Genomic DNA, 14,018 nt, shown 5'->3' on the forward strand with positions numbered 1-14,018 from the left:
TTTCTAGTGATTAATGCCTAGCCATGGTGCTTCAGAGTTAATACGAGGTTGAAGCCAGCTCGCAACGTTCTTGACTCTGTTACTCCCATCATTTCTTCCATCATTTCACTTTGTCTCTATTCAGTTCCCTTTAAAGTGCAGAGAAGGCCAACAAAAACTGAAAAATGTATGTTAGAGATTTTTCGCAATTTTGAGTTATTTTAATTGCCATTCACAGCAATTAACCTTCACATTTTTGAGAACAGAAAGAAAAATTGACATGACGTACAGGCGTACATGGTGACCCATATTTAGAATTCGTGCTCTGCATCTAACCCATCCAGAGTGCACACACACACAGCAGTAAACAAACACACACCCAGAGCAGTGGGCAGCCATTTATGCTGCGGCCCCTGGGGAGCAGTTGGGGGTTCAGTGCTTTGCTCAAGGGCACCTTAATCGTGGTATTGCCAGCCTGAGACTTAAACCCACAACTTTAGGGTTAAGAGTCAAACTCTCTAACCATTAGGCCACGACTTCCCCCCAAGGCTTAAAAAGGCTTACTTAGAAGGCTTTGCTATTTATATGATTTACAAATCAACAAATCATTAACTTAATAAGATATTTGGCTGAATAACACAAATATAGATATTCGTAGCTTTTTCATTGCTGGGTTATCATAATGAAATGAACGGTTATCATTGTAATCAAGACAATGTGTGCTTGAAAAAAAAAATCACTCAGTGGAAACTGCAAATGCTGTAGCATGATTTACCATTCATGTTATCGCCACCTGGTGATCAAAGACCATAATCTCACTCTCTCTTTCTCAATCTATTTTGTATATTTGTTACCATCAACCCTTCTTTGACATTTTCCATTTCAACCTCTGCATGCTTCTTTTTTCCCTCACCTTTTTGTTCTTGCTTGCTGACATTTTCTGACAGGAGTATGATGATGATGATGATGATGATGATGAAGAATCATGTTTGGGATGTCGGTGACCCACAGGTCTTCAAATCAACCTTTAGTTCTCTTAGAGAAGCAACAGAGACATGCATTCCCTTTGCTATATTTCTTTGTTTTTAGACAGATTTATGGATTAATTTTAATCTTTGAATTAGAATTTCCATTTAATATGTGTTACCAAACACAAAATGTCTTAGAATGTAGAGCCTTATAATTAGTTGTCTTCCTGCACAGGTGCAATTTACCCTGCTTCTTCCTTCATTTTCTCCCTTGCACTCAGTCTCCATAGTGATAGATCTCAATCACTATACCATTGAAATGCATGTTTGTTCTATAAGAACGTAGATTCTGAGAAGAATCTTTATCTGTATTTACTGTATTTGTAGTGCTTTGTAGGATCTGACACCCTTAAGTGATTTGTCTTTAGTTAGCATGAATGCAAGTATACTACAGTGCTAATGTTGTCATGTTTCTTTGTGTTTCAGGAACAAGAGACGTGTCTGCCCCCTAACGGTGACTACAGCGACAGCGGCGTAGTTCTGGTTAACCCCTTTTGCCAAGAGACTCTCTTTATCAACAGAGACAAGGCTTCTGATATCTAAAAACATTCTATTAAAAGGAGACAAAATCCTTGAGGATTTCCCAGTCCCTTTTATTTGCTTGCATTTTTTAAAGAATATACAAATATAAATAAATATATACACATACAGTATATGTGGTGAACCTTCAGAGACTCTGGTTTATATATGAAACTGGTTTCAAGGATCTGAAAGAATATTATAAAAAAAGAACACAAATTAAAAATGAGGGGGAGCCCCTGCATATTTTTCTGATGTGGATTTTCTACAGACGCTTCATTGTGATAAGGGTTTTTATGTCTTTTTTGAATAAAAACAATAAGTGTGTTTGCTCTTATGTCCTAGTGGCTTTGGTGGAGCAGAGTGCTGAGAAACATGATGCGTGGTGTAAGGATGCTTGTGTGACTTTACCCAAAACACTTAATATGATTACTTAAAAAAGCCTGCCGCACTTGAATTCTGTATGTAAGGGGATGGAGGGGTAAAGAGCATTGATTCTGAAATGTTTCTAAAATGGGTCCAGTGGGTACTGCAGCAACCCTCGCTTCTCTATTGGAGGAACTTGAGTTGATTGCCTGTTTGCATTTTATGGAGGACGAATCAAGATTTTCTGAGATGGTTTGTCCCCAGCTGAGTCACCAGCCAAAAGACAAAATTACAATTGTCCCATTCCTTAGATGTTCAAAATGTTTTTGTGTGCGTATATGTCTTGTTGCATGCATCTTTTCTGATTTGAGGTTTATGTGTGTCTTTAGACTAGATGTCAAAAAGGATTTCGTTTCTATCAAGATTTTGTTGTTTCAAACACCCTAAAACTCCATTCACATTCACACAGTTGCACAAGCAAGTAGAAAGAAATATGCTTAAATTAAAATGAAATGCCTCATACAAAGCCCTTGCCATGGTAATGTTACTGTGCTCCACATTACACATTATATCTGTTCATGTTGTACTTGTTTGTGTTCAACTTCTATTAGCGGGGCTAAGCATTATACTATATAACTGAAGTTTATTTTTTATTTTTTATTAAACCACCATATTTGTTTATTCGCTATGTTATGCTCTGATGAAAATGGCACTACTATTGCTTCACAACTTGCTGAAAAGTTCATTTATTTCAGTAATTCAACTCAAATTGTGAAACTTGTGCATTAAATAAATTCAATGCACACAGACTGAAGTCGTTTAACTCTTTGGTTCTTTTTATTGTGATGATTTTGGCTTGCATTTAACAAAACCCCACCAATTCACTATATCATCAAATTAGAATATGGTTATCAACTCAAAACACCTGCAAAGGTTTCCTGAGCCTTCAAAATGGTCTCTCAGTTTGGTTCACTTGGCTACACAATCATGGGGAAGACTGCTGATCTGACAGTTGTCCACATGACAATCATTGACATGCTTCACAAGGAGGGTAAGCCACAAACATTCATTCAAAGAGTGCTGTATCCAAGCATGTTAACAGAAAGTTGAGTGGAAGGAAAAAGTGTGGAAGAAAAAGATGCACAACCAACCGAGAGAACTGCAGCCTTATGTGGATTGTCAAGCAAAATCAATTCAAGAATTTGAGTGAACTTTACTAGGAATGGACTGAGGCTGGGGTCAAGGCAAACAGACATGTCAAGGAATTTGGCTACAGTTGTCGTATTCCTCTTGTTAAGCCACTCCTGGGGCATCTTACCTGGGCTAAGGAGAAGAAGAACTAGACTGTTGCTCAGTGGTCCAAAGTCATTTTTTTTTTCAGATGATAGCAAGTTTTGTATATCATTTGGAAACCAAGGTCCTAGAAGGGTAGAGAAGCTCATAGCCCAAGTTGCTTGAAGTCCAGTGTTAAGTTTCAACATTCTGTGATGATTTGGGGTGCAATGTTATTAGCTGGTGTTGGTCCATTGTATTTTTTGATAACCAAAGTCACTGCAACCATTTACCAAGAAATTTTGGAGCACTTCATGCTTCCTTCTGCTGACCAGCTTTTTGAAGATGCTGATTTCATTTTCCAGTGGGATTTGGCACCTGCCCACACTGGCAAAAGCACCAAAGTTGGTTAAATGACCATAGTGTTGGTGTGCTTGACTGACCAGCAAACTCACCAGACCTGAACCCCAGAGAGAATCTATGGGGTATTGTCAAGAGGAAAATGAGAAACAAGAGACGAGAAAATGCAGATGAGCTGAAGGCCATGGTCAAAGAAACCTGAGCTTCCAGACCACCTCAGCAGTGCCACAAACGGATCACCTCCATGCCACACTGAATTGAGGCAGTAATTAAAGCAAAAGGAAACCAAACCAAGTATTGAACCCATGTACAGTAAATTAAGATATTGATCTTATGAAGTATCCTAATTTGCTAGTGAATTTGTGGGTTTTTGTTAAATGTAAGCCTAACTCATCACAATTATAAGAACCAAAGACTTAAACTACTTCAGTCTGTGTGCATTGAATTTATTTAATATATGAGTTTCACAATTTGAGTTGAATTACTGAAATAAATGAACTTTTCCATGATATTTTTCATTGAGATGCACCTCTATGTATTCTTAGAAGACATGTTTTTCTTAGTGAAGGGTGAATGAGTGTGCTTGTGGTTCTGTCTGTCTATCTTTGTCCCTTATGTGAACATTGATGAGAATAAATGAGACCAAACTGAATTTATCTTTGATTCTCAGTGCTTATTGCTGTATTGTACAGTTTTTTTTAGATGAATGTCAGTTATATCACTGGATGTAATAAAGTGTAATTGTTAGATATAAATACATACAGAGAAACTATTTTTATTTTGTACATTCTTTTAACACATGCCACTGAGGTTGGTAGCATGTTTTAAAACCATATCATCATCCTTTCTTTACATATCACGTTTTTTTTTTTCTGTATGCTTAGCAGATTTTATATAAATATTGTTTTTAATTAATTTGCAGATTGATGTTTTCCTTTTCCTCTTTATTTATTGTTTCCATCCATTTATTTTGTGCTGGCATGGGTTTTTGATATGTAAGGAGAGGGAGGTAATTGCTCAGCTGACAAAAAATCATGTCTAATCTTTTGTAGCACATTAACTATACTTTTTTTTTGCTGAGCAATACAAATAAAAAGGCTTTGAAGGTTTCTTCAGTCTGTAGTTGATTTAATATTTAAAGCAAAACCTGTTACAAAAAGCAAAGTGGAACACAAACATCAATGTTTCCCCCTGATTTAAATGGGTCAAAGGTTTCTGGAATTTTCCCTGTTTGCTCTGTATGCTGAATGAAGCTTTTCTATTCACAAGCTGTTCAGTGTGTCAGACAACTAGGATGTTCATTCATTCATAGTCTCTCAAAAGGCAACAGATTTAAAGTCTTTTTATAAACCCTCCACATCACATTGTTCCATGCTAGAATGCAGTAAGGTGTTATTTTTTTTTTATTATTCTGTCTTGAGTTATTTGAGAAATTTTCCTAAAACTATACAACTGTCCAGCGGGTATAGAAAAGAATCACCTCCTTGAAAATAATCAAATCTTTGTTGCTTTGCAGCCTGAAATAAAGATGGACAAAGTTTTTGTTTTATTCAGCTGTATTTACTCAGTGTACAGCATCCAAGTGAAAGACATAACACCAAGGCAAGAAAAAAAAAGTTGGAAAAAAGTTGTGTCAGTATTCTGTTGAACCACCTTTTGCTTTAATTGCAGCCTTTAGTCAGTTGGGATATGTCAATTACTCTACTAACTTTGCACATCTAGACTTTGCAATATTTGCACACTTTTCTTTTCAGAACTGTTCAAGCTCAGTTAAATTCGGTGGTGACCATTTGTGGAATGCAGTCTTCAAGTCATTCCATAATTTTCAAAAGGGGTTTAAGTCTGGGCTCTCACTAGGACATGCAAGAACATTCACCTTTTTCTCCTTTAACCACTGTGTGGTCAATTTTGCTGTGTGCTTTGGGTCATTGTCATGTTGGAATGTAAACTTTCTTCCCATTGATTTAGTTTAGAATTTATTTATTTGTAGAAAAAAAAAAGACAAAAGGGACAATACATATTAATGAACATTTTTCACAAATGTAAATATGCCAGATTATAGCCAAAGGCTAATTTCCATCTGCAGACCCCCATTGATGACTTTCTGGCAGAGCATAACAGATTATCCACTTTTTTCCTTGTGGCCTCAGAATCTTCAAGGTGTGTTTTGGCAAAGCTCACTCATGACTGCATGTGGCCTTTCTTGAGGAGTGGCTTTTTTTCTTGCAACCTTCCCATACAAACCACATTCGTGGAGAATTTGTGATATTGTTGTCACATGCACAAAATGACCACTCTTTTGTCATAAATTCCTGCAACTGCTCCAGAGTTCTTTTAGGCCTCTTTGTAGCCTCTCTGACCAGTTTCTTCTTGGCTATTTCATCCAGTTTGGAGTGACATCCTGATCCAGGGACTATGCCACCTAGTAAAACGCTCCAGTGACTAATGTAATCTCCGTTCCCCAAGATAATGGCAGCTGTGGCCTAATGGTTAGAGAGTCTGACTAGTTATCAGAAGGTTGCCAGTTTGAGTTTCTGTGGTGGCAGGAGTTGTTGGTGGTAGGGAGTGAATAAACAGTTCTGTCTTCCACCCTCAATACCCAATGCTGAAGTGCCCTTGAGCAAGGCACTGGATATATAGCTGCCCACTGCTCTGGGTGTGTGTTCACTTCTCACTGCTGTGTGTGTGTGCACGTGGATGAGTTAAAATGCAGAGCACCAATTCCGAGTACGGGTTACCATACTTGGCAAAATGTCACAACTTTCACTTTCTTTCAGGGAAGAGAAGCGTTGTGTTGACAATCATCTCTGATTGCCATTTCATCTGAATCTTTTGACTGAAGCTACAGTCATCAATTTGCATGCAGTCTTATAGCACAGCAGCCTTCATAACGTTTGTTCCTTATCTCTGAGGTTACATCACTTCCATTGCGATGACATGCTTATGGGGAACGCCTCCAATAGCGTCGTGCTATAAGCAAGCGCAGAATGAAGCCGCTCTGCAAGCCCAGCCTGGAACACCCTTACCAAGGGCTCCTGTAAGCATGAGCCAATAATGAGACCCAAGCCGTTTAGGCTGAGGACTACATAACATAACCCTCTCTTCTTATAAGATAATTAGTTAGAATTAAGCTGACAAAATATGTGCCTGCAGGGCAGGGACATCCAAGTTATAAAACCTGGTGAAGGTAGACGGCAATGACCAGTTGATGGCTACACAAATGTCAGCAATTGAAATCTTGTTGGATGAAAACCAGGAAGAGGCTATTCCTCTGGTGGAGTGGGCCATCACAGGAATAGCGCACTGCAAGCCTGCTGAGGCATAAGCCATAGCTAGCTATAGCTAGCATCCACTATCCAGTGAGAGGCCCAGACTCCAGACAGGAAGCACTGACTGAAAGTGTTTTCAGGTTATCCACTCACTTGAATAATGCTTGAGCCAAAAGGAGGGTGGTCTTAATCGACAGGGGATGCAAGTTGGTCGACTGAAGTGATTCAAAGGAAGTATAGACGATACACTTGACTATAGACAAGTCCCAAGTCAGCAAAGTATGAGGACGAGGCAGATTTAATCTCCGAACTCCCTTCAGAATTTGACGACTAAAACGTTTCTGCTTATTGGTTGGCCAGCCACAAGCGAATGATTCGCCATGATGGCTGCGACATACACTTTGAGCATGGAAGGAGTGTGCCCCTTATCCAGAAGCTCTTGTAGGAATGTTAGAAATGTCACAAATGGACAAGTCATTGTTCCCTCCTGCACACTAGTCAGAGAAGACTGACAATTTAAGGGGAAAAAAACCTTTTGTAGACAGTGCTGAAGCCTCCAATACAATTACATACACTCGCAGGAAGTTACAAAAACTTTTGTTGAGGGGCCAAACACAAAGGTTCCACAGCTCTGGGCATGCGAAGGCGTACAGGTGAGCGCCATGCCAATCATGGGCTAGGGCATCTTGCTGTCTAGAAAAGTAGATTAGGGAGTGAAAATTGTCTTCTTTTGTGAAGAGGTCCACCTCTACCCTCCTGAAGACAGACAAAAACATTTAAAACGTTTGGGGATGTAGTCTCCATTCTCCTGGACAGCATCTGCCCCCTGGTTCAGTCTACCCAGCACATGAGCTCCTCTGAATCAAAGGAGTTTGCATTGTACCCATAGAAGGAGGCATAGAGCCAACTTGTAAAGGGAGCATGACCTGAGACCACCTTGGTGATTGATTAAGGCTACCACCGTCATGTTGTCTAAATTGACCAGGACGCAGTGCCCCTTAAAGGCTGGCAGGAAGGTTCTGAGGGTCAGAAAAACTGCCATCATTTATGAGGCAGCTGATGTGTTATCAATGCTCCAGGTTTGACCAGGAGCCAGATGCCATTCTGCCCTCATACAAAAGCTCCCTAACCTGAGTTGGAGGCATCTGACATGACCACCTTCCTTCTGGAGGTCAATCCCAATGGGATGCCTGATTGAAACAGGTGAGAGGTTTTCCAACAGCTCTGATGCAGCGGTGGTTTACTCTGAGATGAAAACATCCCAGAAGCCAAGCTTGGGAAGAAAACATGGGCTTTGAGCCAGTAGTGAAGGGGCTGCATGTTGAGCAGCCCCAGAGGAATCACAGAGTAAAGCATGGTGTAATCCATGCAGAATCGATAACTGTCCCCAGAAAGACCACTCACTGGCTAGGAGACAAAAACTCTTAGCTAAATTGATTCCCAACCCAAGGAGGTCCAGGTGGCTGAGCAGCAGTGACCTCTGAGCGTTTAGTTCATGTTCTGACCTGGCTAAAAACAGGTAGTTCAAAATGTGGATTCCCATCTTACTCAGGGGAAAAGAGACACGTCTATACACTTCATAAAGGTGTGTGGGGCCGTGAACAGTCCGAATGGCAGGACTGTGTACTGATTGGCCAATCCCTCAAATGCAAATCTCAAGAATGGTCTGTGATGGAGGCTATCTGGATGTGAAACTAAGCGTCCTTCAGATCCACTGACAGAAACCAGTCCTCGGGACATACTTGTGTGAGGATCGGTTTCAAAATTGACATCTTGAATGGCCTTGTCATAAGTGAGCAGTTCAGATGTCTGAGAACACTATCTTTCTTGGGAATGAGGATGTAGCAGCTGTAAAACCCTCATTTGCTGTTCACTAGAGGAACCAATTCTACAGCTCCTTTTGAAAGCAGTGTTTGTACTTCAGATGACCATCATCCCATACCAAAGTCTGAACAACACCACTGAAGTGAGGTGGCCTTCGAGCAAACTGAAATGAGTAACCTCTTTCTATGGTTTTTAGAACCCAACTTGACATATCTGGGATTGCTTTCCGAGATCTTCAGCTGGAAGATCACTGCACGGGATTGGGAACTGACATTCATGGCAATGAGGAGAGGAGAAAAGCTCTTTTGAGTATGTGGGTCCACTATCACAGCTAGGGATGGGAACCGAAAACCGGTTCTTATTGAGAACCGGTTTTGTTCTTTGAAACGTGAGCAATTTCTAAGTTTCGGTTCTGAAAACGGTTCTTGTGCAACACGTGACCAAGCGCTGTGAGCAGCCTTGCGCCGCTGTTCTGAGTATTCGCCGTTTCCCGTAAAGGATGTCACAAACTGAATAACAGACACACCTCCCTGTCTCTTTAATTGCCGAACACATTGTTTCCCACGACTGTATGTGCACTCGCGCCTTTGATAACTGCGCACATCATTTTGTCTGAGGCCGGCGACACACTGGATGCGTGGCGCAAGCGTCTTCGCTGCGTGGCGTGTCAGTTTTGAATTCGGCTCCCATGTTAACAGATTAGAGCTTGCAGACTGCCTGCGTGAGACGCGCGTCTCAGGAAAACGCATGCATGCTAGAAATAGAACCAACGCCTATTTTTCACGCGACACGCAAGTGTTTTGGAAGCGTTTCCAGGCAAAATATAATAGGAAAATATGTTTATATGTCATTTTGTACACAAATATATATTAATTCATGACATTTTGATGTTTGAAAGTCGTTATACTTTTGATGTTATAGGTTGACATAATTTCAGATATAAATGTAATGTAAAAAAAATAATAATAATTATCGATTTTCAAATATTGCACCTGTCAAACATAGTCTATTTTGCCATCTATACTGGTGTTTAAAAATTTTGTTTTTATTGTTGTCATGAAGACAAGAGACTGGTCTGTCGGCGGTCTCCCTCTATGTCACCTACAGTAGCAGCAGCGCGCCAGCGCCGCGTCAGGCACGATTCTTGTGTGTAAAGACATAGAAAACACAAAGACATTGTCTCCTCTCCACCAATAAGCTTGTGTGTGGTGGGCATTCTGGCGCAATATGGATGCCGTCGCATTATCCAGGTGGATGCTGCACACTGGTGGTGGATGAGGAGATACTCCCTGACTATGTAAAGCACTTTGAGTGCATATAAAATGGCTATATAAATGTAATGAATTATTATTATTATTATTATTATTATTAAAACGCGAAGCAGCCGCCACGCAGCAGAAACGCCACGCAGCCAGTGTGTCACCGGCCTGACTACATCTAACAGCAGCCACTAAATTACATTATATTTGTCCCATACTGTCATTAATATACATACTGGCTTCAACTTGAACCACTAAATAAATAGGCAGCTATTGTTATGCAGGTATGAGGGTTAGATTATTTAGTGTACAGGTAATTTCAAGAGTGATAAACAAAGTGATAGAAAATATTTATTTTAATGCATTTTAAATGTTTAAAAATGTGGAAACCACTCATTGCATCACACCATCTCCTGACTGCATTATTATTTGTAAAATAGGGACTTTATGGAGAGTGTGTATACGTTTATAAGTTTAACCGTTTATATTTAATTAATTAAGGGAAATTAACATGTGTCTTGAAAAGCAAAACGTTATTAATAGTGTAAAAAACATCTTTGAAACACATGCTGATTGATGGACTAGCATTACTCAACATAACTTACTACCTACTTACTTTTACTAAGGTAAAATAAAAAAATAAAACATAATAATAGTTCATTTAAATGGAACCCGAAGCCGAACCAGAAAATTTCTAAAAATACCCCACCCCACTTATGAAGATCTTTACACTGTAATATATGTTGCATTTTGACATTGCCAACCTTTAAATTAAGTAAGTAATAAACAGTATTGAGCATTGAGTAGTTGAGTATTGTGCATTTTTCCTTACCACTATATCTTAATAACTGTTTAATGATTTTAATGGAACCGAAATCAGAACCGGAACCTTTAGGTGGAACCGGAAACGGAAACAGAAAATTTCTAACGATTCCCAACCCTAATCACAGCAGTAGTTTGCTTGGGAATACACTGAGTAAGAAGGTTGAATTTGGCACCCATCACTCTGTGATAAGTGGAGGGATGGAGAGTGAGTGCAAGCTTTCCTCTGTGAGAACTGACCCTATCCTCTTTCTCTCTGTATTTGGATCAGGACAACTTCGTAGAACCTTGGTGCTTCAGAAAGCGTTTCAATATCCAGGGGTGCTGCTGAAGCGCAGGCTCAGGTTTAGTCTGCTGAGCGGATGAAGCCATCTGGTGAATTACACCAGCCACCGCAATGGAGCACTTCATCAGGAAGTGACGCATTGCCCTCAATGACTTCTGTGCTGCTTTAAACTGCTTGGCAAACCCATCCACAGCAGGGTCTCTTAGGAGGGATTGGCAAATCTAGGGAGGTGACCTTGTCAGCATCCCTGATCTCCATCAAATTCAGCCAAAGGTGGTGCTCCAGCATCACCATTTTGGCCATGGCCTTGCTGATCGCCTGCACATTGGCCTTAGTAGCATGCACAGCCAGTTCAGTTGATGTGCACAGCTCTCTAAAGGCATCAGAAGTCTGGCTAGACTTGTCCATGGTATGGAGAAGGTGTCTTCACACCTTGGAGTGGTGTCTTTGCTAAGGCTGAGGTAGTCCTGCAGGGCTTAGATTGATGCACTGTATGGGCTTCCAACCCCATGGCCGATGGAGGGCACAGATGTGCAATGACCGCCTCTTCCTGAGGGGAGAGGTTGCTATAACTTCTTTCTTCAGTGGTGAGAGTGGTGGAAGTATAGGGATTAACATGAGCCCATCCACTTCATGGTGAGTTCCTCGTGAACTGCTGGTAGGAAAAGAGTGGGTCATTCCTCTCCTGTTGGTGGGTTGAAGCGATATTGGTTTGTGCTGCAACCAAGCAGCAACATCCCGCTATCTCTCATGAAGCCAACAAGGAAGTGACTAAAACTGCAATTCATTGACTGGCCACTAGAGGTTGGCTCCAAAAGAGAGTCAATCCCATATACCCCCATGTTAAAAGGCCCCAACTCATCCGTTTAAATTATATTAAGCCTTAAAGTTCTGCATATTTAAGGGCGTGGCCACTTGACTGTGAGGTGGATTGTAAACAGTTTTTTTTTTTTATCGGATTAAGGTCATAAACGGTTTAAGCATAAACAGGTCGCAACAGGTAATTTTTTGCATCTTAATTCAAATTTTGCACGGCATGTTAATGCAACAACCCGCTTTCTTTCTGCATATCGAAGTGCACATGCATGATACATGACGGGAACACATCATTAGTGCAGATTTAAGCTCATCTAGACCGAGCAAACGTCTTGCAGTAAAGAAAGAAGGATATTACAAAAGCAGACTTTTTCATGACTCAGAAAATTATAAAAATGCAGAAGTAGTTCAGTCACAATGCTGCATTTATAACTGCATGAGAGTATAATATAAGAGTTGTAAGTTTCCTGACGTTGACGTGCAAGCTTAATTTAACATCACAACTGACAAATGTATGGAATACTCAGGAGTCAGATATGCACATGATTATATTTTTTAATCACTAAAGGGAAATAACTTGATTTATTAATTAAGTCATGTAAACGCAGGTTATTTGCATTGTCAGGTTAACGATGTGCATGTAAATGGGAAAAACTGGCTTCAGCAACCAGCTCCTGCCTTTTTGCCCATTTTTGATCATCTGGGAGTGATGAGCTGTTTTGGATTGCGCCAAAGCAATTGAACAACATTAGTTAGGAAAAAAGTGTGTCAATAATGCAGAATGACAGTTAAAGGCAGTTCATCACTGAATTCAGTGATGTCATCATCTCCGTTTAGTTTAAATAGTATCTGTGCAATCATTTGCAATCAAGTAAATGATATCGCTGTAAATGAAGTGACCTCAACTAAGCAAGCCAGAGGCGACAGCGGCAAGGAACCAAAACTCCATCGGTGACAGAATGGAGAAAAAACCTTGGGAGAAACCAGGCTCAGTTGGGGGGCCAGTTCTCCTCTAACCAGACGAAACCAGTAGTTCAATTCCAGGTTGCAGCAAAGTCAGATTGGCAGAAGAATCATCTGTTTCCTTTTGTCTTGTCCCGGTGGTCATCTGAGACAAGGTCTTTACAGGGGATCTGTATCTGGAGCTCTAGTTGTCCTGGTCTCCGCTGTCTTTCAGGGCAGTAGAGGTCCTTTCTAGGTGCTGATCCACCATCTGGTCTGGATACGTACTGGATCCAGGTGACTGCAGTGACCCTCTGACTTGGATACAGACTGGATCTGGTGGCTACGGTGACCTCGGAATAAGAGAGAAACAGACTAATATCAGCGTAGATGCCATTCTTTTAATGATGTAGCAAGTACATTGGGTGTTATGGGAAGTGTTTCCGGTTCCGGTTTACCTAATTAATGCAGCTTAAAAATCCTTTGAATTTGGATTTGGATATTAGAAGCATATTAGTGTTTTATGTGTAAGCCAGGTTAAAGAGATGGGTCTTTAATCTAGATTTAAACTGCAAGAGTGTGTCTGCCTCCCGAACAATGTTAGGTAAGTTATTCCAGAGTTTAGGGGCCAAATAAGAAAAGGATCTGCCGGCCGCAGTTGATTTTGATATTCTAGGTATTATCAAATTGCCTGATTTTTGAGAACGCAGCGGACATGGGGGATTATAATGTAACAAGAGCTCATTCACGTACTGAGGTGCTAAACCATTCAGGGCTTTATAAGTAATAAGCAAGATTTTAAAATCTATACAATGTTTAATAGGGAGCCAGTTCGGTGTGGACAGAACAGGGGTAATATGGTCATACTTCCTGGTTCTAGTAAGAACTCTAGCTGCTGCATTTTGGACTACCTGGAGTTTGTTTACCAACCGTGCAGAACAACCACCCAATAAAGCGTTACAATAATATAACCTTGAGGTCATAAATGCATGGATTAACATTTCTGCATTTGACATTGAGAGCATAGGCCGTAATTTAGATATATAAAATAAATTAGATATAAAAAAAGCTCTTCAGAAAACTACGGGTAACGTCATGGACACAATGGCCAGGTTTTTATACAGTCTATGGCTGCTACACGAATGTGAACAAATCAGGGCTCAGTACCAGAGTAAACATGAATTTGCCCATAAGTGTGTCAACGCAACAGGAGAAACCGTTTGAAAGGGAACATGAGGTTTCCAATAGTATTTAAACAACAACCCCTTTTAATCAC

The 14,018-nt window shown here is 40.4% G+C and overlaps 1 protein-coding gene across 6 annotated transcripts in view; it reads left to right on the forward strand.

Annotated features, from left to right (window-relative positions):
• The window catches only part of LOC127946197 (transmembrane protein 108-like), a 52,254-nt gene extending 48,074 nt beyond the window's left edge, over positions 1 to 4,180 (forward strand). For all 6 annotated transcript variants that reach the window (XM_052542594.1, XM_052542595.1, XM_052542597.1 and 3 more), the window contains one exon: positions 1,434 to 4,180. In XM_052542594.1, the coding sequence (XP_052398554.1) occupies positions 1,434 to 1,550 (117 nt within the window). In that variant the 3' untranslated portion in view covers positions 1,551 to 4,180. The remainder of the gene's footprint in view (positions 1 to 1,433) is intronic.
• The last annotated feature ends 9,838 nt before the right edge of the window (positions 4,181 to 14,018 follow it).

The sequence above is a fragment of the Carassius gibelio genome, chromosome A24 (genome assembly GCF_023724105.1).
Source record: "Carassius gibelio isolate Cgi1373 ecotype wild population from Czech Republic chromosome A24, carGib1.2-hapl.c, whole genome shotgun sequence".
Classification (NCBI taxonomy): Eukaryota; Metazoa; Chordata; class Actinopteri; order Cypriniformes; family Cyprinidae; genus Carassius; species Carassius gibelio.